The following is a 24,615-nucleotide window of genomic DNA, read 5'->3' as shown; positions in this document are numbered from 1 at the left end:
TATAATGATATAGTAATAATTATTATAAAACAAAAATAATTATTTTTAAGTTCATTCTAGGACTTGGCGATATCAGAATTTTAATACCGCAATGTATCGCTCTCCAAATTTCGATATATCGACATATTCCTGGGGAAGTGGAAAGGTTATAGTTTAGAGTAGAACATAACGAAAAACAACAAAAAAACTTTTCCAAATATAATAAATACAATTATTTCTCTAATTCAAAACTTTCCTGGGGGGGGGGGGTGGAGGGCGTGCAAATGGTATAGCTCAAAGCATGACAAAAGTGCTTCGCAAAGAAAAAGTTTGAAATATTCAATTTAATATTTTGTTTTAATCTTTCAATTTGAGCAGTCTCAATAATTTGAATGTACTTTGAACTGTATTTCGTATTGACGTTTTAAATAGTTTATTTTTAGTCATTTAGTAGCTCTTGCTTTAAGACTTTTTACTTCTTAGTTTACATGTTTTTCTAATAACCGTAATGTTTTAAGGATGAGAACTTGTAAATTAAGCCATAAAATCATTTATAAATAAATTGAACTATACGCAGTGGCGTATATAACACACCCGCGGCACGGGAGGGGGTGTGTGCAAGAGGCATGAGGGCGCACGGTCTGAAAAAATTAACACTATGTTTCAATTAAAAAACAATTTTTCTTTTGGAGGAGGGGGGGGGGGCGGGCACCGAAGTCTATGTACGCTACTGAATATGCGTATGAATATCGTTTTATGATAGAGAAATTCAGGGGGATATTTTTCGTAATGGATTCTGTTGAAACATGAAACTTCCCGCTTTCAAGTAAATCTGATTAGCTCAATTTAAGCTTTAAGCACTCCCCTAAGATCTCTGTGTACATGGATGCATTCACTGTTTCAGTAGTAAGTGGAACTTTCAAATTTGCAACTGCTTTGCTGGATCATTTTGAAAGGTGCTTAAAATTGTGTTTGTCAACATGACTTTTCACTCTTTATACAACAAAATCGGTAAGTACAATCCAACGAACATATTCATGGGGAAATTAGGGCTTTCACCGCTACCAATTTCAAATAATTGATTTAACTAATCTCATTGCTACACACAGCATCTAATTTGTAACTCCAATAAACTATAGGAGTCGCTGCAATCACCGTCTAGTGGCAGCTGAAAAGGATAAAGCAAACATATGCCATAACGTATAAATTGCTTTTAAGCTTAGTGAATGCCGTTAATTTTTGTTCGTATGTATCTTTTTTTTTAAATTATTTTGAAATGAATTTTCCAAGTTCTATGGATATTCTGACACACATAAAAAGAGATGAGAAACCAAGAAGTAATTATTTTACTGCGCGTTGCATAACATTTTTGGCATTTGATGACATTTTTGTCACATACCGTCGTGGAGAAAACTGACATAAATAAAACATTTTATGCTAGATAATTTTTTTCTATGACTATATGATTGATTATTGAAAGAGGACGATGACATTTCTTTCTTTCTTTTTTGTTTGCCTGGCGCATATTGTTTCAAATTTACAATTGAGTTGCTTCTTAAATTGTCAAATTGATTTATTTTAATTTTCGCTGTTTCATGTTTCTAATTTTTCGAGTAAATGACTTAATTTCTCAGTAGCACAATCGGTTGGGAGATGGTTTGTCCCATTGAGTCCTTCTCAATGGTTGTTTCAGGTTCATTCCACGAAAATATCAGCCCTTTGTCCCGCATGTGACGGTTCATGTAATTCAATCAAAAGTTATAATTTTAAAGAGTAATGACGAAAGTTTTTGCTTATGAAATCACACGCAAGTTTGTAATTTGTTAAGCAGAAAGAGTTCATTAAATTTTAAAGTATTTTTTATGAAATATATGAGGCACGTGACGGATAAAATGATCGTTGTCCGTCCGTGGAATCGCCCTCAATGGTTTAGCTTATGGTTGGCCAACGGTAAGCAGTGTCAGCTTTGGCAACCGTTACCCAACCAACCTTTTGCCAACAAAGGGCCAACGATCTGCTACAGTGCTTACAATATCCCTACGATGGCCCATCGAAAATATTCACGGTTGACCCAACGATGCCCAAAAACTGTAGGGCCAAAGTTGGCTCATCGTTCGTTGCCAACCCACCATTCCCCAACGGTTTCTACCGGCAGCCACCGTTCGAATCCCTAAGCCACCGTTAACTCTAGCCACTGTTAAGGACTCTAGCCACCGTTGGCCAACCATTTCCCCACCGTGCGTGCTATTGAATTCTGTCGTGCTATGCCATGTAAATTAGAGTGCATGGTAGTACAGGGTGCGATTGAAAAGTAATAAAACTTTCGCGCGTAATATCTGGCAAGCGGCCAAAAAAATCGGGTGAAGGGAGAAAATGTACCTTGGACTTACCCCTTCCACGGGAGACCGCTCCCAGTTTGCTGGCAATAGCGGTTGAGTCAACATCGCTTTGTGCGTTAGAGCTATTTTGACAGGCGTTTCCAATTTGCCAGTGCAGAAATTGCAGCGATCGTTGAAACTGTTACGCAAAAAAATTTTGCGTATTACTCACCAAAACTTTTACCAAAACCCATGGGTTACTAAAAGAGGCTTATGGGGACCAAGTTTTGTCCAGGCCCTGGTTAATGTGTGGCACAGGGCGTTCAAGGGAAGCCGAGAGGACGCCGAAGACGAATAGCGACCCGGGAAGCCTTCGACGACGCAAACAGAGGAAGACGTGACCCGGGTTGGTGAATTTTTGAACATTGACCGTCGTGCTAGTCTCCGTGAGATTAGTGAGGAGTTAAATTTAACTGATTACAATGTGCGGGAAATCGTAGCCGAAAAACTGGCGATGCAGAAAATGTGAGCAAAAATGGTCCCGAAGGTTTAGAGTGATGAGCAAAAGCAATTGCGTGTGTAACTTTCTCGTGAAGTGCTGGAAAGTGACGAACAGAATGACACCTTGGACAGTACTATCACTGGTGATGAAACCTGGTGTTTCGAGTACGATCCAGAGAGCAAGGAACCAGCGCCGTGTCCAAGGGGAGGGTTTTAGGGGTTAAACCCCTCCCTTGGGGAAAAAATAAGCAAAATGAAGAAAATGTATATTTGACTTAAATTTACTTTAATGAGAAAGTTTGCGTTCAGCGTTTTTATTTTATTTGAATTTTCTCTGAAGTTTTTTGCGATTTACAACTGCTAAAGCCTTACAAACTGATGTAATATTTCGGGAAAAGTATGGCGGACGAACCGCTGAATGATCTACCAATGCAAAGAAATAATATTGCTTATTGTAAGGAGCTTATGGTGAATTCGGCATATGTTACATCTATGAAGATGCGTTAGTGATTGTGCTTGGCTATGTAATTTGCATCTGCAAAGAGCTCTTTCTTGTTTAGTTTATTAAGCATTATTTCAGAACATAACAACCTGATATATATTCTACATTATAAAAGAATTTGTGAAGAGTTTTTAATACTCATTGCAATATACTACATAGTAAGCAGATTTAATTAAAAAGAAGCAAGCAAAGTTTGATTAAAGCGAATATGTGAAACGAAGGAATACTTTGGTAACTTGTACAGCTATCCTTCAAGAATACAGCAGTCCTTACATGTGAGTAAGGGGGTTGAACTCCCCCCCCTACTGGTAAGATTAAAACCCCTCCCTTTATGAAAATCTGGACACGGGCCTGCAAGGAACAGAGTGCGGAGTGGCACACAAACTCGTCACCACGACCCAAGAAGACGCGCATGTCAAAATCCAAGGTTAAAACCATGCTAATCGTGTTTTTCGACTCTCGAGGCATCGTCCATAAGGAGTTCGTACCTCAATGAAGCACTGTGAACGCGACCTTTTGCAAGGAAGAGCTCCTTCGGCTCAAAAAACGTGTCACCCGGTGTCGACCCGACATGGTTAACAATTGGACTCTCCATCACGGCAATGTGCCGGCGCACACTGCCTTCCTCTGCACCTCTCTACTGGCCAAGATGGGGGATCCGATGCTTCCCCACCTTCCCTACAGCCCAGACGTGTACCCCCCGGACTTCTTCTTATTCCCGCTCGTTAAAAGGAAGCTGAAGGGAAGGCGTTTCGACTTCATCGAGGCATTGAGCTGCGTCGAGGCGATCCGGACGAGCTCAATGCGATCTCGGGGGATGAGTTTAAAAAATGTTGCCAGCAGTGGAAGAACCGCTACCAGCGTGTATTGACGCACAAGGGTCCTATTTTGAGGAGTATTAGTTGTGTGACCCAGAAAGTTCAATAAAACTGCCTAAAAAAAGTCTTGTTACTTTTCAGTCGCACCCTGTAGTTTTCTTTTCAATTGAAGTTGCCATTAGTGTTTATAACTAAACGAATTCTGATACCTTGATACCTTTAATCCATTCCTCAAGGAAATCACTGAACTTATAAGCAAATGTCACCAAGTCGCATCAGGTTCTTTCCTAACACAACACTTAAATAATAACCTTAAAAACTTATATATTTTTTCTTCTTCAAATTCTCTATGCTCTTTCTTGCTGCATATTTTTTTCTTTCTGTTCTACGTTAATATTTTCAAGATTTTTTTTTATGCTGTCCATTCCAATTAGGTGCTGCAATAATATTAGATTGGCGAAATCAGTTATTTTTGAATTAGGTGGAGGTGAAAGTTCTGATTCTTCAGCTAATGTTATCAAATCTGTCTTTCGAGCTTTTCGAGCTTTAGAAAAAAAAAAGAAGCTCATATCTATTCTTTTTTTTCAGTGCGATTAAAAATAAAAATGTTTACTCAGAAAATTGTTCAACAGATTCATGGTTTGCGGTTGATCATTTAAATGATGAATAAATGTACATGCGCATCACATAGGAAGCATGTAGAACGGAATGTTTTACCGCATTCAGTAATTTCGTAAATCCCCACGAGGTAGCGTATTCGGCTCTAGAGTTGCGAATTATTTTACTTAACAAATGGCCTCTCCTCTCTGCACTTTACTCCATACCCCATAGCAGACGGCATTCACTGATGAATTAATGAGAAAGTCTTTTTAAATAAGAGCCGGTGTATGTTATTTATCTTCCAGGGATACATTGATACCTCAGATACGCGTTCAATTTTGTGATATCATATAACGTAAAAATTATAGGTTGATATTATGTTCAAGAAAATACACTTCTGATTTTGAGTGTCAGTATGCTGATTTATATTTTCAGTAAGAACTGTTATTAACGATTCTGCTTTGATTAGTTTTTATTATAGTTTAATAAAATTATCTGGAAGCAGACCCTTTTTTTTAGCCTCATGAACAATTTTTGAGTATTTTTTGTTATCGAGATCCCAGAGTCAGAAAGGGAATCTTTTTGTTTCTTTGTACAAAATAAGAAAACAATGTAAAAAAATAATAAAGAAAAAGTCAAATTCATGGACTTTGTAGCAGTCATTTTTTGTTCAATGAATGGGGTCGAATATTGGTTCGTTGTGACATGATCTTTTAAAATAAGGAGCAAAAATAACAATAATAAATTTAAATAACATCTTTAGCGCCACCTTCAGTTGAAGTCTCGTTACTAACTGAACGCATTACTTTTCTGAAAGAAGATGAGCCTCGGCAATGACGTAAAGTTCGGTATAGGGTCATTGTCTTTGATGCAGCAGTTTTACGAAGGAAAAATTAGTGTTGTGCAAATTTAAATTAAAAACGAGGGACCATGAACTTTATTCATAGACCTGATTCGGAGGTATTTTTTCGGTAGTGCTGTATATATGTTCCATCTACAAAAGGCCAGTAAGTTAATTAGTGATAACTTGTCTGTTTTCAATGCGTTCCTAACGAAAACGTAGTATTACTCTGAATCGTAGATTATTTGTTTTTCAATCTGTTATTCGATATGTGAGCAAAAATGAAAAGCCTGAGAATGTGAGTTTGGATACGCATTTGGAGCTACGATGAGTGGGAGACCTCGAACAACATCCTTCGTTGAAGGTAACAAGCAAACTCAAAAACCTGACCTTTCCGGTGGTAAAGTAACATGTACTGCTCTTTATACAAGTTAGTATTTTCAGGAGTTTTTAAGCTCTGATCAAAGACTATTTTGTTGCATGATTTCGATTTGGTGTGACTCAAGTAAGATATCTATTCTGAGCAAACTTTGTGGCGTTGATAGCGAAGAAAAGTTATAAGTAACAATCTTAAGAGTTTCTGAGGCTGACGAATTGCACAATATGATCACGGTGGCGCGTGAATTCGACGATGCACTTGAAATTACTTAAATTATACTTGCACTTCAAATTTGTTGCTAGAAAATATATGGATCACCTCATACTGCTGAATTACAATGAAAATTCAATTTGTAGTAGAGTACACTGATAATATTTTTCTTTTGTTTTGTAATTTTTAAAGTTAAAAACGTAAAATTTTGATGTTTAAAAGTTCCAAAATCGCTTGAACAAGAATATTTTCTTTGCATGAATGTCAAATATGATGTGCTGATTAATTTGTACAAAGAGTTGTGATATGTGCTTGTAGTCCATATTGCATCTATTGTCAATCATGATGTATTTAAGAGTTTTTTAAATTCCTCCAGAGTTTTTTAAATTGAGGAAAAAGATATCTGGGTTCCATTAAACCATTGCATGAAGTCATTGCTTTAAGTTTTGAAGTTTTAAACTTGAAAAGGAAAGGAAAAAGTGAAATTAGCTAGTTGTTTTGGATGTCAAAATTGAAAAATAATTTTCTTTTAATTTCTTGTCTTCATAAGTTGTAATTAAAAAAAAAAAAATCCATATAGCGGCATTCAAATTTCATTCCTCTCAGAATAACATACATATATATGATTAAATTATACTTGTTTGTCTTGTAGAAATATTCAATTAGTTCCTATCCAATGTCTGATAGATGTTGAATTTATTGGTGCTGGAAAATCACTTCTCTCGTGCAATATGAAGTATCTGAAACGTCTTTAGTACCTTTTGCTATACTGGAAGTAATTTTATTAATATCTTGAATATTGTTGTTTGAATTAGTCAAATTAAGCATAATTTAATTATTATTTATAAGACAGGAAGAGTGTAATACACTTGTTTATTTTATTCCTTTTTCTATGCAGCCTTAAAATATACTGAAGCCTTAGTTGATGTATGTCATGTGATTTTCAATGTATGGCTTGTGCCATAACATGATATACTATACAAAACACTTGACCCAAAATGTGCATCACAGTTCTCACATTGCATCCATCTCAAAGGACTGCAAATTTTGTTTGTTGTTGCGGGAATTTCGTACAATAATCACATTCAAGCAATGTAATGACAATTAAAACAGGACTGAACAAACATTTATTTCATCGAAACAGATATTTTGTTGTGTTGGTATTCAGTATTATGAGGTTCTACTGTATTGCTGAATGGTTTCATGTCTCGGATACCATAGTAGTGAAATGAATTCTTGATTTATTGAGTTTTTTCAAAGCTTTAAATCGACATCAATTTAATTCAGTGAAAAATCATTTTTGCACATTTGAACGTCACAGCTGTGTATCAGCTCCATTCCATTTATGTTTTAGCTTGTCTGAAACCTGGGTTGGATATACGCACAAGTATCACTGGTCATACTAGGGTTGCAAATTTTGGAAAGCAACAAAATCTAAGATAAGATATGGTATTTTATAAATTTAGATATTTATAAACTAAGCAGACTGCTAAAAAGTAAAACATATTGTCGAATAATCTTGAGCATTTGACTAATTGGCCAGCAATGACTTGAGACATTCTCGAGAAAGCATTAATCTGTTTTCATTTTCAAAATCTTGTCGAGGAGGAATATGTTAGTCAAGGAATAACTAGAACTCATATCATGCTTACAAAATCCTATTGAGTATTTTAAGTTAGCGAAAGATTTGTTGCAAAATATTCCGCTGCAATGTTTAACTGGAATCCTGCTCTAATTTCTCAGATCCCCTACTTTTAAGTAATCTATGCAAGAAACTTGGACCTGCCAAAGATTCATCAAAACCCATCATTGACTGGATGTGGGATATTATTTGCCCTTGACATTCCAGTGATCCTTTCATCCAAAAAACCAAACACAGTGGAGCAACAGCCCATAAGGGCCAAGGCCTCAGTTTTCCTGAAAAAGGGCTCTGGGGTGCAAGGCAGATGTTCTGGTTAGGTGATCAGCCGAACGCGAAACCCCCAGGATTGAGTCCCGAAGTATGCTTGGTGCTCGTTTTATCAACCGAATGAAGGGAGAAACGGCTGAGTCCACCTTGCCTAACCTGGGAATCAAACCTGGGCCTGTGGCGTTGGAGAACAGAGCGCTACCACTGAGCCACTGGGATTCTATCCTTGCACCTACCCATTTAATTAGTTTATCTGTTCTAAATGAGGCAAGTCATAAAACTGGCAAGTTTTAGCAAGTATGAAGTAATTTGCATAGTAATACTGTTCTACTTGCACTACCAGATATTTTTAATTTAAGAATATTCTCACTTTTAGTTGCATCAAATTTAGCTATTAAAAATTTTGGTAATTTTGCAAGCAAAAAAAAACATAAAACCAACATTAAAGTTTAAGAATTAAAATATACTGAGAGTTGAAATAGGTAAATAATATTGTGAATTTTTCCCTCTCTTGAAAATTTGATTCCACTGTGTGCTATAAAAAGCAGCGTATAAACTTTGCCCATAATTGATGCTAATTTTTTTTTAAAACATGAAATGTAATGTGCTTACAGTTGAAAAGAGTCGGTTAGACAAGGGAATCAACAATCAAACAAGGGAAAACTTATCAAATTGATTAGGGAAGGAACTTAGTATTATGATGATAGGGCATTATGTGCTTTGCTTAGTATTGGCTGTGAGGCTATTGTATAGCTTGACCTCAGAGAGATGGCAGGTGAATTTGAAGCGGAAATTAACCGCTTCATTTTGTTATAGGCTGGATCAACGAGAATGCGCAACTTTACTGATTGCTCGTTCTTGCTTATTCTACCATAGTGTTCCATTTTCGCTTCCAGTTCATGTGCCATCTCTCCATGGTCATGCTTTACAACTAATCCGACCTTGTATACTTTCATTATATATTGCTGTTGGCTTATTGAATAGCTCTGATTGGTTTTGAATTTCACTTTCATGGAAGAGTTTAATTGATGTTGAATGAAATACAGCTATAAATCATTTTTATGCTGTTAAATAATTTGCATTTTTGTATTGCTGAAAACTCATATTATAATTTTGAGTTATAAATTCAATTATTTTAGGCAAGGACGGTGGCAAAGTGACAACTGTCATTGCCACTCCTGGACAAGGATCTGATCGTCCACTTGAAGTATGTTACACCGATACGAAAGTCATTGGAAATGGGTCGTTTGGAGTGGTGTACCAGGCTCGTCTGGTGGAAACAGGAGAATTGGTTGCTATCAAAAAAGTTTTACAAGACAAGCGTTTCAAGGTATTTTAGTATATTTCCATATGTATCCATATAGAATTGAAAATTTAAATTTTAGTTAGTCACTTTTGGCTGGTAGACACTTTTAGTATATAGTAGTCACTTTTTTATCGTTAGTAGCCACTTGATGCAAGATTTGTCTTATGAAAGCAAAAGGAGATACACTATAAGTAACCTTTTGATGAAAATATCATACAACATGTGACTGCAATTTCATTTGCAATTTTTTTTCTTTTCCTTCGAACCCCGAATAGATTGTTTTTATTTGTAAATGTTAAAAGCAGTGGTCGGAAGTAGCGCGCTACAAGTAGCGACGCTACTGTAGTAGCTACATTTCTTAGTAGTTTGTAGTGTAGCGCACTACTTTTGAAAATAAGTAGAGTAGCGAGTAGTTAGCTACAAAAAAAAGTAGTTTGTAGCGATTTCTAAAAATTACTTTTGAAAAAAGTTTCAAAAAAAAAAAAAAAAAAAAAAAAAATAAATAAATAAAAAACGAGGTTTTAAACAATCTGACTAGTGCAAATAAGTCTTATGCGAGTACAACTTGCATCAATCAGATTCGAAAGACTGAAAAATATGAGTTGACATCAAATATATTTTGACGCCATAATTTGTATCTGTTTGACGCCATTAGTTTGTTTGGCACTGAAATATTCACATTTCCGCAATATTCGCTTTGAGTGGAGCATGACTTAGAAAGAAAAGAATAAGTGATTACTGACAAGTAGTACCACGTACGACGTTAGTGTTTTCTGTCAGCAGAGAATGTCCCGTGGATGAACATTTTATACGTCAATATCCGGCTAATATGGAAGCTACTGTAAATGTTATGGAAGAGAATGATATTGAACTGCTTTGGCAGGCTAACAACAAATATTACAGTGTTAGTGAAACGTATGACGACGGAAATTTTTCCGTTTCGTGCAAACTTTGCCAGCTAAGCTTTCGATATCAATGTCATCGACCATATGCAGCCGAATCTCAACTTTTGCAAGGGATGCGTTCCAAGACTTCTCGCGTAGGTTAAAATTTCGCGTTGTGGAAAGGGGTATACGATTTTTTATGAACATAATATCATTTTAGACATTTGAAAACATCCTTCAAACTGCTTTAACCGATTTCTTAAATTTCTATTACCGAGCTTTAAGTTAGAGAACTGAAATTTTTCTGTATTAAAAAAAACTGTTAAATACGGTTAGGATGCACAAAATCAATGGGAGAGAATGACATAAAATGAAACAGTACGGTACGTACATATAGGATGTAGCAATAATAAAATGCAGTACTACAACGCAGGGTTTAAGCTGGGTACAAAAGTTCTTTAGCATAAAAGCTAAAATTGATGGGAAAATGTTAGCAAAATGCTAAAATGTTACACATTCTAATATATTTATATATGCCTCAGTGTGTTTCATCTCCAGTTGAAAATAAAATTCATATTTCATTTGTGACATCCTTGAAGAAATAAGTACAACAGCAATTTTTTTAAAACATAAAATAAAAAAAGAAAACAGGATTGGTGTTTAGAACGTTGCAGTCCCCTCTTCCTAATAAAGGAGTTTTTGGGGGGACATAATGCTGGATAAGACTAATAGTTATTGAACTTAATTGTAGCTTAAACATCTTAGCTAAGATTTAAAAAAATTAAGTTGATTATCGCCATGCACGCTTCCTCTCTAGGATCATACATTTCTTCTTTATTTAAAAAAACTAATTTATTTTTTATTTGAGCAAAAAAGAGAAAATGCATTGCTTAATTTTCGCAATTTAGATAGCGTTTTCGCATTTTGCGAAAAATGCGACCGTAGCGGAAACCCTGCTACAATGGTACTGTACAGTAGATACAGTAATAAATTCGACGCACTTTTTAGTTGTTCAAGCATATCGGAAATCTTTTAATAAATTTTTTTAGTTGACAGAAACTTTCTATTTTTCCTTCCATTTTAAAACTTTATATAAACGGCCCACTTATGTGAAATTATGTTGCATCAACTTCATATTTAAAATGAGAGAGTTGTGGAGTAGCGATTTGTAAATTAACAAAGCAATGTTTCGACAAGTACAGTGCGGAGTACTTTTGCTTTCAGTGATGCTGAAGGGAAAGTCCATTCACGAAACTAATATTTAGTGCCTAATAAAGAAGAAGATACACAAGACTTGCGATTCCCTCCCGAATATTTTCGTGTTGCGGGATGGGGAATTCGCGTTAGCCCTAAAATTCGTTGCTCGAGAAAAGTTCACTATTTAGCCATTTCGCGTGAGTCGAATCACATTGTAGTGCGAGTTCACTGTAGTTTAAAATTACACATTGAAGTAAAGTAAACATTCTTAGCTATGTTTCATGTTTCGGATATTTTTTAATATTTAATTAAAATACTCTAGTACCATTTGGGATATTTTTCCTATTTCTTTATTTTTTTCTTTTTTACTGATGTAGTGTTGATATATCAACAAAATAAAAGCCAATTATTAAATATTGTAAGTTTTTGAGGTCATTCAGTGAAATTGAAAAATGCTTTTATTTTATTTTATCAGAAGCATAAGAAAAGAGATGATGTCCAGGTCCGAACCAGTAGCTTGAAGTTCAAAATCAATTAACTAATTCCTACAAAATATAAGTTCCTATAAAATTTACTCCTATGATAAGAATTAAAGTTTCTCATTTGTTTAAAAGATGTTTTTCATCATCAAATCAATTTTATGTACATATATGTATGTCTATGTAAAATTTTAATCAAGTTATGACTGCATCTATTTATATTTTCAAGTAGCCGAGTTGCACTTCTTGAATGAAATATTCACTGTCAGGAAAGGAGAAAAAACTTGAATGGTTGGAGTCTTTCAACTTTTTTAAATCCTTTCTTGCAGTGAATATTCGTAAAAATCGTAAAAAATGGTTTTAATGACAAATTGGTTCAGTTTATCCATTCATCAATCCATTGAAAGAATAAGTAATATTCCTTGTTCAAATGAGCCCATTTATTAATCTAAAGCACTTTTTGAATTTTTTTCGTTCAATCCTCAAACGGTGTGTATGTGTATGCTTTTCATTTATTTATTTTTTAAGAAGTAGCGAAGTAGCGACTACTTTTCAAAAGTAGTTTGTAGTTGCTACATTTTGAAAAAAGTAGTTGTAGTTGTAGTTAACTACTTTTGTAATGAAGTAGTTGTAGTTCGCTACAAAAAAAAGTAGTTTTTCCAACCACTGGTTAAAAGTATATTTTTTACCAGTATTTAACTTTTATTGTTTATTACAATCAATTGATTATTGTTAACAAATCGCTTTTGTCCGAATGTGATCACATTAAACGGTGTCTACTGTATATCATTTGTATAAAGTGATAATAAAAAATTCCTTTTTTATTTTATGTTCATAAAATTATCAGTTATTTAACAATTTTAATTTTGATGGAAAATGCCTAGTCAAAAATGGAAAGTAGATCAGAAAAAATGAAAATCTGATGTCTGTATCATGACTAATGCATATTTTTCAAAAAATTCTGGCAATATCGGCGGTCAGGTTATCCGCTGGGCTTTTCACATTGTTTTTTAAAATGTTATTAACTGTTTTTTTAAACTTATGATTGTTATTGTTTGTTTTTACCTTTGTTACATAATTTTTTTACATTCAACGTTAGTAGATACAATGTAGCAATGTTTTTAGCTATATTTAAAGGGTATGCGTGAGTGTTATTCATATTTTTTAGCTATTGTATACAGTAGTATCGTTTTTTACCTATTATTCGGATTATCCATGGTTTTCCCTTATACGTGGTTACCATATGATCCTATTCCGACGAAAGCGGAATAATTCTGCAGATAATCCAGAGTTTACTGTATATTTATTGACTATTTATAAATTTTAATGTCGTGATAGTAAAAGGTAAATGGCCTAGTAGCCTAAAGCCATTTGGATAAATAAATAGATCTAGAAATTTTTTTTTTTTTTTTTTTTTTAAGTCTTCCTATTCTTCTTCAATTCTCTTATTTTTTGAGGGTTTTTTTACATCAGGAGGGAGAAACATGCTCAGATAGCAAAAAAATCTCATACATGTATGGATGTAAGTCTATACTATTAAAACCTATGCATATCTGTGTATCTATAATTTCCTCTGTACTGGCAGTATCTACCAGGTCAATGCTGGTAGCGTTGGATACAGGGGAAGCGATTCCGCCCTGTCTCACCCCTCCAAACCTTTAAGGGCCAGAAATCCAGTCCGGAGGATGTCCTAGCACACTGAAAAGCATTAAAATCATCAATTGAATGGGCCTCTAGAAGAAGGGCACTTGATCTTCATTAATATTTTTTAACTTTTAATTTGTAAACATATTCCCTTCTTCTAGTGACCCAGTCAATTGTCACTCTCCGCAGTCTGCATTAAGCTACCACAGATGGCAAACAGGGTTTGGCGAGCATTAGGCAGAGCCCTCCAGTGAAAGACTATAAAGTTGTTCAGCAATATGAATAATTTAATATTAATTTTAGTAAATGTGAATAAGCATATTCACTGTATTTTTTAACAATATCAGTGTAGATTAGTGTGTTTAGTTAACTGTTATTCATAATTGCCAAAAAGAAACATAACTTTGAAAAGTTATGATGCTAGTTGGTAATGAAACAGTAACTTTTCAATACCATTTTTTTTAAATAAAAATTTTACTTTATTTTTAATGTTAGCTCCAATAGCTGTAGCATTGGAGCTAACAATGATTCATTTGTTAAATTCTTAACTACATTTGAAATATCTAACTATCATTGCTCTGTTTAGAGTTAATTTTGCAAAAAAAAAAATGTATTTTTGCTTTTTAAATGAGTGAAAGAATAATTGTCAAATTTTTGTCTCAACAATATAACTTCCTGTAACATTTTAAACTTTTTTCTAAATTTTGATGTTAAAGTCTGGAAATTTTTTCTTTTCAGAATCGGGAGCTGCAGATAATGAGAAAACTTAACCATTGTAATATAGTGAAACTGAAATATTTCTTTTATTCTGGAGGCGAAAAGGTAAGATTTTTGATTAGAATTCGGTTTTAAATCGTACACATAGAAAACATATTGCAATGCCATAAGTGCCCGTTTTCGCCAAGAGCAATGGCTCAGTTGGTACGTTATATCCTCACAAGAAGCTGACAAAAAGAAACCAAGATAAGATCTTTTATCAAACAATCCTTTAAAAATTGCTATGGTTGCCATTACCATAACCCTGTGGGCACTCTTGCCACCAGTGTACAAACATTTTTTCTTTCAAATTAGAAATTATCACTGAGACAGTGTTAAAATGTGCTGTAAGTTTCTTATTAATATGCAATAAAGTGATGCTGTTATTTTCAACAGCATGTTTTGGTAAATTTGATTACTTTTATAGTGAAATATTGGCCAAATATTAGTTGGATCAATTTGTAACCATTTTCTTTGTGGATTCTTATTGTAATTAATATGCAATATTTCTTTTTCATTTAAGTGACTAATTTGAAAATATTTTTTTTATAAATAAATAATGCTGAATAATTATACAGTTTAGCCCCCTTTATAGCAAAATCGAAGAAACCAAATAAAATTTTCATTCTATCTTAATTTCACTAATGAAGAACTAAATACTTCACTATAAGTGGGTGTGACCGTATAACATTTTCATTATGTCATAAATCATAGCAACAATTTTATGTAGGAAACATATAGAATGCATGGACCGTTTCATCCATTCGGTTAAATTTTTCATCACGCCAATAACTGTTTACAAAAAAGTGGATGACTTGGCAACCGCTTAGACTCCACATTTTCAAACCATTAGCATTCTAAAGATTTGGATTATTTTTGACGTAGGTTTTTCTTGGAAAATGATAAATTTTTTTGACAGTTTTAATTATAAAACACTGCTGAGGCATATTAGAGAGGTTTTTTTTCTTCTTTTTTAAAGATTATTTTTTACTTTCACTTAGTTATTTCACAAAGCAATTCTTGCTTTCCCTGAAATAATTTTTAACTTGATTTCTGCTGAATATATGCAGTAGTAAAATGTCATGTTGAATACTAGCTGTGTTACCTGACATTGTGGAGGCTACCTCTAAAATACAAGTTGTGTCAAGTGACGCATGTTTAACAATCAGGCTTAAATAAGATTTAAAAAAAGTAAAATTTCCATCAACCTGTGGAAAAGAGCAATTTTATGAATCAAAATTTAAATTTAGACTTCTTTAGATTTTTTTTAAAATTGAGAAAATTTAGTTTGGTTACTGACAGTGGAAACATTCCGTTCGCAAATTTTCTGGAAATCGTGGTTTTACTACCCATTATGGCAAAAAGCCCCCCATGTGAATTCCTGAGCATCAAAGGAGCTCTGCCAAATTTAGCATAGATCATTCAAAAACTGGATTTGTGTAAGAAAAACTGCCTATGGAAATTTCTGAGCATTAACTTACCTCTATGCAAAGCTGGGCAAAGATCCGAAGCAACCTGTGGATTTTTGTATAAGGAACATTCACACACATGCAGTCATTTTTATGTGTGTATGGTTTTTTTTTAAAATGAGAATATGAGAAGAAAAAAATTCTTTTTTTTTGTCTAAATTTTAACATTATTATTATGTGAAATTTCGGTAGTTCAACATCAAAGTCAGTAAGTCTATTTAGATGCTTCAAATTATAAAAATGTTGACTCTGTTTAATGTAAATACTTAAATATTTAAAATAACTTATTCATTCTTACCTTTTTGAAATTTTCTGCTAGAATAATATTCTAAAAATATTTTAATTATGATTTTTGGTTTTATTTATAGAAAGAAGAAGTGTATTTAAATCTTGTCCTTGAATTCATACCAGAAACTGTCTATAGAGTTGCTAGACACTACAGTAAATCCAAGCAGACTCTGCCTATGCCATATGTTAAGGTACAATATTTTTGATATATATTTTTTAAAGAAAATAAGTTTTCTGTTCAATATTAAATTATAAAAATTGTGAATATTGTTTCATAACCATTTTATTGAAGATTTTTCTTTTTTTAAATTTGGTAATTTAGTCGAAATAAACAAAATCAGTAACTACAAATATTAGCTTTTTGAATTAAAACAGAATAATTGAAAAACTAACATGTTGGAAATTTTTCCAAATTAAGAATGAACAAAATCTAAACTTCTAACTTTGCAAGTAGAGCTTTCGGTGAAAACTTCCATCTCTGCTTCATTTCCTTTCTGTTTACATTTGATTTTCATGATTTTTGATTTCATTAAAACACATGAAATTGGTTTACTGAAGTTTTTTGCATGACTTTTCCCATTAAATTGATGGATTAGAAATTGCAATCTTTGAAATATCTGCTTCATCGCAATATTTCTTGTTTCACCAATGTTTTTTCTTTTAAACAAAATTATTATCTTTGGACATTCTTTTAAGAAGCCTCTTAAGTTATATTATATTGAATTTTTTAATCCTAAATTTTTGGATTAAGAGATGCACATTTTATTTCTAAATCAAATACATTAAAATTTTATGCATCCAATGTCAATATTGTAGCAGTAATAATTCATTAATAGCAAGAATGTTCAGTATCAAAAACTAATGCTATGGTTCTTCAAATGAGAGAAATTAAATTTTTTTCACTGCAGTCTTTTATGGGAAAATTCTAATTCATATCTCAAGCTTACCTCAGTATTGTAAAAAAAAGCACCAGCACATTCATAGCTAATAGCACAAAATTCATAACTAGACAACACAACCTCGAAGCACAAGGTCTCGGAGAGGAAAACCGCATCCAACTTTTTGTGTAAACTCCTTGCAATCAGGACAGTTTAATAGTTTGGGCAAACCTTACCTGGCAGCTTGGCAAAAGCTACGCATATCTTAATCACAGCATTATAATGCTGTCAGGTTAGGTTTGCCCCATCGATAGATACATACCTCAAAATCGTTCACTCAGACAACATCAGAGTGTTCTCAGATTGCAGATCCACTATCGATGCCATTCAGGGAGGAAAAACAAGGCTCACCTAAAATATCAACTCCCTTCTGCTCTCTATTGAGGCAATGGGAAAAACTTGTACCCTTGAGTGGATCCCAACTCATGTCGATATTGAAAGGAAGGAGCTGGCCGACTCTCTTGACAAAAAAGACAGAACAATCAACCTGCAACCCTATTTACTGCAGTTTTTGATGCCAACGCATTCACAAAAAACAAGTTCTGCGCTAACCCTCGAAAAAAATCCTCACTGCCAGAATTCAACTACAGTCGTGAGATAATGGTGACCATGACCAGACAAAAAACAAAATGCTTCAAAAGCATGAAGGTCCTATCTGAGGACTTTTAAGAACATGTGGGTGCAGGTACTGCTCGGGCATGCAGTTGAATACTAACATCTTTTAGCTGTCATTCCATTGCTCATACCCTTTTCCAAATTAATATTGATTGTAAAATAGACACATTATACACCTACAAGGCCAATGACATTGCAGAGGCATAAAATTCACACCTTTAGCACTACCTATTTTTTTTTCTGGCTGTGCACTTTGTCATGCATGACTACAACAACACAGAATCCGTAAATATATTTTTCAAAGCTTGAACAATTGCTTTGAACAGAAGAAGATTAGTTCTTTGCCTTGTGCAGTGTGACTTCTGATAGAATTATTGAAGATGGACACAGGAAGGATTTGATCTTGTAGTTTGCTAAAATGGAAAAAGGACTTTCGTCTTCAGTTACATTAAAATAGAATAAAAGTAATTTCTTATGTATTTAACTGTAATAAGTTTTAAATTATTTTAGGCATGTAGCGTATGAGATTAAAGATAACCATCTTTACGAAGAAAATGAAATTAATTTGTTCTGATGCGAACAAAAATAAAACTTAAAATCTTTATCTAAATTATAGATTACAGTTTCATTTATGTATGCTATTCTCCCTCACCCCACCTCCCATTTGGATATATGTATTTATTTATTCTTGTATTTACTCATTTATTTGATAAAAAGTATTTTTAATAATCATAATTGCCCCATGAAAAAAAAGAGAACATTTTCCACTTTCTTTTAGAAGTACAAATTTACTGCCAAAGAAAAAAAGTCATGCAAGTTTTAATCTTTTGAAGTACGGTACAGCTTTGATTTAACAATACCCGATTTAACGATTCCCTCAATTTATTACTACATTTCATTTGTCCGGATTTGACTGTATTACTTACTGTTCGTTCTCGAAAGCAAGGACTAGCACTCGGGATAGGTTCCAGTTTAAAAAAGGGCGAAAGGTTGTGGATGGGCACTTTCCTCTCTTACTTGCTGTCTCTGTCCTTTTCGACGCTACTTAGGAAGAACTGCGGAATGCATCATTTTGCACCTTTTTACTTCCGGGTTTCCCTTCCTGTTTTGGTTAAGTCAGAGTAGACCTGACGCATGCGCAAATTGACGGAAGGTCTCAGGTATTGAAAACAGACAGTAAATGTCTATGCTCCTTGATTTAACTAACTTTTTCCGGTCCCTTAACAATCGTTAAATAGAAGCTGTACTGTAAATTGTTCTTTCTTTCTATGCTATAATTTTCTAAATTTTCCATTTTGTTCATTTTGAAAAGATTAATTAAATATTTCTTTTTCAGTTGTATATGTATCAGCTGTTCAGAAGTTTAGCTTACACTCATTCTCTTGGAATTTGTCACCGTGACATCAAACCCCAGAATTTACTACTAGACACAGAAACAGGTGTATTGAAGCTGTGTGATTTTGGAAGGTAAAAATTGTTTTTAGTCTTTAATATCATTTCAAATTAGAGCATATTTGCAAACTTCTGAAGATGAGCATCTGCTGCAAGATGCTTCAAATTAGCAATTTTACTGCTCCAGGCTGCTCCAAATCTGAAATTTTACTGCTCCAGGTTGCTTCAAATTCGCCGTTTTCCTGCTCCAAGCTGCTCCAAACTCACCATTTTCCTGCTCCCAAGATTGCTCCAAAAGCAAGTTTTGGTCGGCACATCCCTGCAGAAGTTAAGATTTTTTAAGGTTCAGGGGATTATTCCATATTGAACCAACAAATAGGCCAAACTGCACTATTTTTGATTTTGATGAAATTTGGTAGATAATATGTACCAATATTCTGTACTCCGAAACTGTTTTATTTTTTTCTTGGAAAAATTTAATTTCTTAGATATAGCTTTTTAGCTCCAAAGATAAGTGAAATTATGCATTTTTTATCCTTTTCTGAAAGCTGTAGTAAATTAGTAGGAGATCAAACACAGCTTATTGTAAAGCTGAAGAGATGAATTTTTATTTGTACATAAAAAAAAAAAATTTTCAGTTAAGCCTAATGAGAAATCAGAGTCGAATCCTGGATAAAAAGTACCGTTTTGTCATTTCAAGCATAAAAAATGCAATGAGACTTATAGTTAGAGGCTGTTCCCCCCCTCCCTGTTGCAATTAGTTATGCATACTAGAAGCACAGAAAAAACCGTAAGGCTAACTTTTAAAGACTTAGTAACAAAATAGTTTTTACTTTGTTTTAACGGGCAACATAACAGCTTCTTACCCTATCATTTTCCAATTTTCATCTCCTTGCCCACAGGCCGTTCTTGGGGAATAAAAAAACCCATTTTTTTCTTAAGTTTAAGCAAAGGGCACTACTGGTTTGTATGTTTGCATTTTTCAGATACATTATTTGCTGAAGCACCTAAGCTTTTTGCTGAACTATCGTGTGTTATAAAAGAAAAGAAAAAGTGGTAAAGAAAAAATAAGGGTGAATTTAAAACTTAATTTTTAGCATAATATTTAAAATACAGTAAAATGTTTTTTAAATTTCATTGGAAGGGGAAAGAATAATTGAAGAAACAAAGGTTTTGATCAAGTTATAGAAATGAGCAATTGAATCAAAAGCGAGAAAAGTATTTTTTTTAGATTGGTTCTTTTCTGTATTGCTGTCATTGAATATTTCATTGTAGTGTTTCTGCATCTGTATGTTATGTGTTTTTAATTATAGCAGTTAAGCAGTTACATTAATTAATAAAGGAATTTAATACATTTAGGGATCAAAGTTATCTGTGCGAAAACTTTGCGATTTTACTTTATCTTCAATATAGGCATTTTTGATACTTCATTTTATTTTCTTAACATGCTGCTAAATTGTAGATTCATTATTCCTATTTCTACCCAAATGAAAGCAGAAATCCAAAATGGTGTGTCGCTTTTAATCCTTTAAAGTTAGTTTACTTGAAGTCCAGCATCAAAAGTGCTTTACTTGTTTTGAGAGTTTTGGGGGCAAAACATAAAAGTAATATTTTTGTGTCTAAAAAGTTTAATCATTTAAAAAAAAAAATTGTAGAAAACTCATGATGTGTGTTTAAATGAGCCAAGTATGAGGGTATACTGTATTGGTAATTTGGTTTGTTACTAAAACATATGCACACTTTAAATAATTGATAAGAATGTTTAAATGTATTTCTGTTTTTCAAAATAGACATTGATAAAAGTTTATCATTGTTAGTAGAACTGTTCAATAATATGATTTCATACTTTTATCTAATACCATTGTAATTGATTGAAGATAATAGCAAGATTTATTTATAAACTTATAAACCATTAAACTTTATTGTTTACTTCAATGCTTTATACATATTTTTTCTCTTGGCTTCGGTCAAATTTCTCAAATAATGTTATTATTCGTATTTTTTTTTTAGCGCTAAACATCTTGTAAAGGGTGAACCAAATGTGTCCTACATATGTTCACGTTACTATCGTGCCCCAGAGTTGATTTTTGGAGCTACAGATTATACTACAATGATTGGTAAGCTTGATTTATACTTAAGTAGTTACTAGGTTAGGTTGGATTTATAGGAATGCTGAAAATCATCAGTGCTCAAAGAATAGTGATTTTCTGCTTGAAAAAAATGCTTGTTCTAGCTGTTTGATGGCACAACTGTTTAGCTTTCTCCGTACCAAGGCTTAATTTGAATCTTAAATTTTATACAAGGTGTTTCAAAAAAAATGACCTGATTTGAAATGTGCATTGAACTATTGAAAACTATTGAATATAGAAACTTCAGATTAATTTTATAGTACATGGATAATAATAAAGTTGTTTTACATACTAAGTTAAAGGTGCTCAATATATCCACCCTTGTACGCACGGCATATGTCTATACGGTAGTCAAATTTGTCCCAAACTTTTTTGCAAGTATGTCTGCATCGACTGCTTACACAAACAACCTGTGTGTTTGAATTGTTTTTACCATCTTCTAATGCTTTTCAGGGCCAGAGGTTCAACACCAAGGTATTCTCAACAAAAATCACTCTGAACAGTTGTTATGGACTCGCACTTCATGAATCTTAGAGTATAATAAGATTTTTGTCATGCAGTCGTCAGTTCCACAAACACTGAAATGGCGGGCAAAGAAAAAAGAGTTTGCGCTACCTGTTGGCAACTCCATGAAACTCTAGATTTTCCCCATTCTAATGCTACCTTTATTTAATGAAACAGATAAAAATTTGAATAGTTATTATAACCTTTTGAAATCGGGTCATTCTTTTTGAAACACCCTGTACTTCATTTTTGTAACCATAAGTGCAGTATGGAATCCCAAATCAGAATCATTCGGAGCTGCAACCTCTCCGTATTTCAGAATCTGCTAAATTTAAGATGGTGTCTCAAAACATTAGCGAAAATCATCATGTCATGCGGTATTTGGAATATTTTCTCAGTTTTTTAGGGATCACTCTCAAAGAAGGTATATATCAGTATGCTAAAAAAAGGCTGGGATAATTTACAGCATCATATGATCCGGAGATGTTCTATTTTACCATTATGCATTCCATTATCCGATGTGCCGATCAATACAGTTATCAAATAATTTTTTTTCTTCTGAAAATAGCTTTGTATTTTTCCTCAATATGCCCTGTATTGTGTACTAGCTAAAAAATTGGGAGAATCATTGTTAACTGAAAACAGATGCTAAAAGATTGCTGCACAACTACAACAAAACTTGAATTCATGCATGACATGTGACATCAAAGAAACAAAAATTAGCTGCTAGAAATTTGGAGAAATAAGTCACTGGTCCAATGCACCAGTAATTACAAAAATTCAGTTCGTACATACTTTTAATAGTCCATTCTTACACTCTGATTTTAAATAATTAAAAATAAAAAAAAAGACTAAAATATGTAAAGCAAAATACAGTAATGTGTCCAGCAGACCACTCTTAATTTCAAGCCCTATGCAAGTGTTGTGTTTTCACCAAGGAATAGCTGAATATTATCATTATATTAATTTTTTATTTATTTTTTAATTTAAGTAATAGTTCTGGGTTTGGGGTCTTCTGGTTGTCAAACATTGGGCTCTCCCATACTGTATTTAAATTATAAGGATCTGAAAACTGATGTCAATGTATTGTTTGCTTTTTTCTCAAATAGAATATTTCCTTAAAATGTTTCTTCTGAAATTATTACATATATATACTGTAATGGTACTTGATATGAACTGCTAAAAATAATCTACGACCCAATGAAATGGATCATAATTTAGAAAAAAGAAGTGATATTGAGTTTATATAAATTTGAATTATGGAAACTAAATTTGAATTTTGATTTGAAAATTAAAACACTCATCCATCGATCGCTATGTATGGGGCAGCCATTAAAAGTTTCCCTCTTATTCAAAGGAAAAACGATGTGTTGCCAGATTTATAGATCAAATGAGTGACATTGCCTTGTTCTATTGGGCTACTAACTACCATTTGTTTGGTGTAGAAACTGTGAATTTATGTAGCTTAATGCGTGCTATGCATCTGAACGCTAAAATTGCATATTCAAATGGCTCAGAAAATTGCCTCCCATTAGGGTTTCGAATCCCGCTCCAAATGCAATCCCACGGGATTTCAGGATTGTAAAGAGCCAATCCGGCGGGATCCCAGGATCCCATGGGATTGACTTTATTATTCTAAAAATTAAATTTTTATGTCAAATAGAAAAAGTTGTGCTTTTTAGGAAGTACTGCTTTTATTACTTGAATTGATAGTCTTCTTGAATTCCCTAAAGCAATTGTAATGCACTACAAAGTCCGATCTTAATTAGCCATTATCGTTTGGTAAGCAAAAGTGCTGCTCGTATGGGATGGGAAAGGATTTTTGCTCTAAAATAATGCGCTTGATGAAAACACGTGCTGTGGCTCCACTGCAATTGGTTTTACTACAATTAAATAATTGTGGACATTTAGGGAAAGCTCCGCAAAATTTTCATCACCTTCTAAAATCCATTTTTCTTTTCTTGTGCTGGGTTTTTGCTCAAGAACTGCAAATTTCGAGCTAACACTTTGTTGGATATGTGTATTTTGTATCCAATTTAACTTGCATTACCCTTTGTTGCTCCCTAACGCTGTTCATTGTATCAGTGAATTTGATTCATTGCAACAAGGGGCGAATGCTGCTTGATTTCACCAAGTCTCACTCAGTAAAAGTGTTTTAATAACTTCACTAATTTTACCTCTCTCTTTAAAGAGGAATTCAAAAACATGAGCAGATCACCTTACTGCACTGTCATTAGAATTATCCTGTGTTTCATACAAGTTTCTATCACCCCTTTTAAAGTCGTGCCGAATATATAAATATGGTCGTATTTTTCATTGCTTTCTTCTTTAGAGGGTACTTTTTCTAACTCAAAAGTTTTGAGTGGATTACTAAAGCTTACAGAAGAGCTCCAACATTGCATTCACGCTACTCCAGCAGGTTTTAGAATATGCAATACACTTTCTCCATTTTTGTAACGTGTAATTTAACGGATTTTAAATTTTACTGATGGTTTTCATTATAAGTTTTACGCATTTTCTCAATTGCTGAAAGTATGAAAACTGAAATCTCGAATGAGAACAACAATTCATTCTCAGAAAAATCAACTCTATTTCTATTGTGTTCTTAAATGGTAAACTCATCGTTGGTCATATGAGGCACACAGTTTTTCTTGGTCTTCTTGCAGATATACGAGGAAGAGCTTTATCTTCCGATGATGCTTTTGAAAACAGTCGTTTTATAAGCGGCAAAAGCTAGAAAACGTTAGAATAGAAAAAATATAGCGGGATCTGGAATCCCACTGTATTGAGCGCAAAATCCTGCGGGATCAATCCCGCTACATTTCCTGTGGGATCCCGCAGGATTCGAGATTGGAAACCCTAGCTCCCATCTTCGAGTTTTCAATCCTTCTTTTTTATCTTGTAAATCTTACTAATATTATATATGCGAAAGTTTGTCTGTATGGATGTATGTATGG

At 33.5% G+C, this 24,615-nt stretch overlaps 1 protein-coding gene across 3 annotated transcripts in view; it reads left to right on the top strand.

Moving 5' to 3' along the window:
- The first annotated feature begins 5,545 nt into the window (after positions 1-5,545).
- Positions 5,546-24,615, top strand: part of LOC129228119 (glycogen synthase kinase-3 beta-like) — a 30,768-nt gene continuing 11,698 nt past the window's right edge. Inside the window, exons 1-6 of one of the 3 annotated variants that reach the window (XM_054862764.1) lie at positions 5,546-5,725; positions 9,197-9,387; positions 14,306-14,389; positions 16,161-16,271; positions 18,970-19,100; positions 21,036-21,142. In XM_054862764.1, the coding sequence (XP_054718739.1) occupies positions 5,704-5,725; positions 9,197-9,387; positions 14,306-14,389; positions 16,161-16,271; positions 18,970-19,100; positions 21,036-21,142 (646 nt within the window). In that variant the 5' untranslated portion in view covers positions 5,546-5,703. The other 2 variants (XM_054862763.1, XM_054862762.1) reach the window with 2 other exon arrangements.

Source organism: Uloborus diversus, chromosome 8 (assembly GCF_026930045.1).
Source record: "Uloborus diversus isolate 005 chromosome 8, Udiv.v.3.1, whole genome shotgun sequence".
Lineage (NCBI taxonomy): Eukaryota > Metazoa > Arthropoda > Arachnida > Araneae > Uloboridae > Uloborus > Uloborus diversus.
Note: the sequence above shows the minus strand (reverse complement) of the source record. Positions and strands in the feature narration are given on the sequence as shown.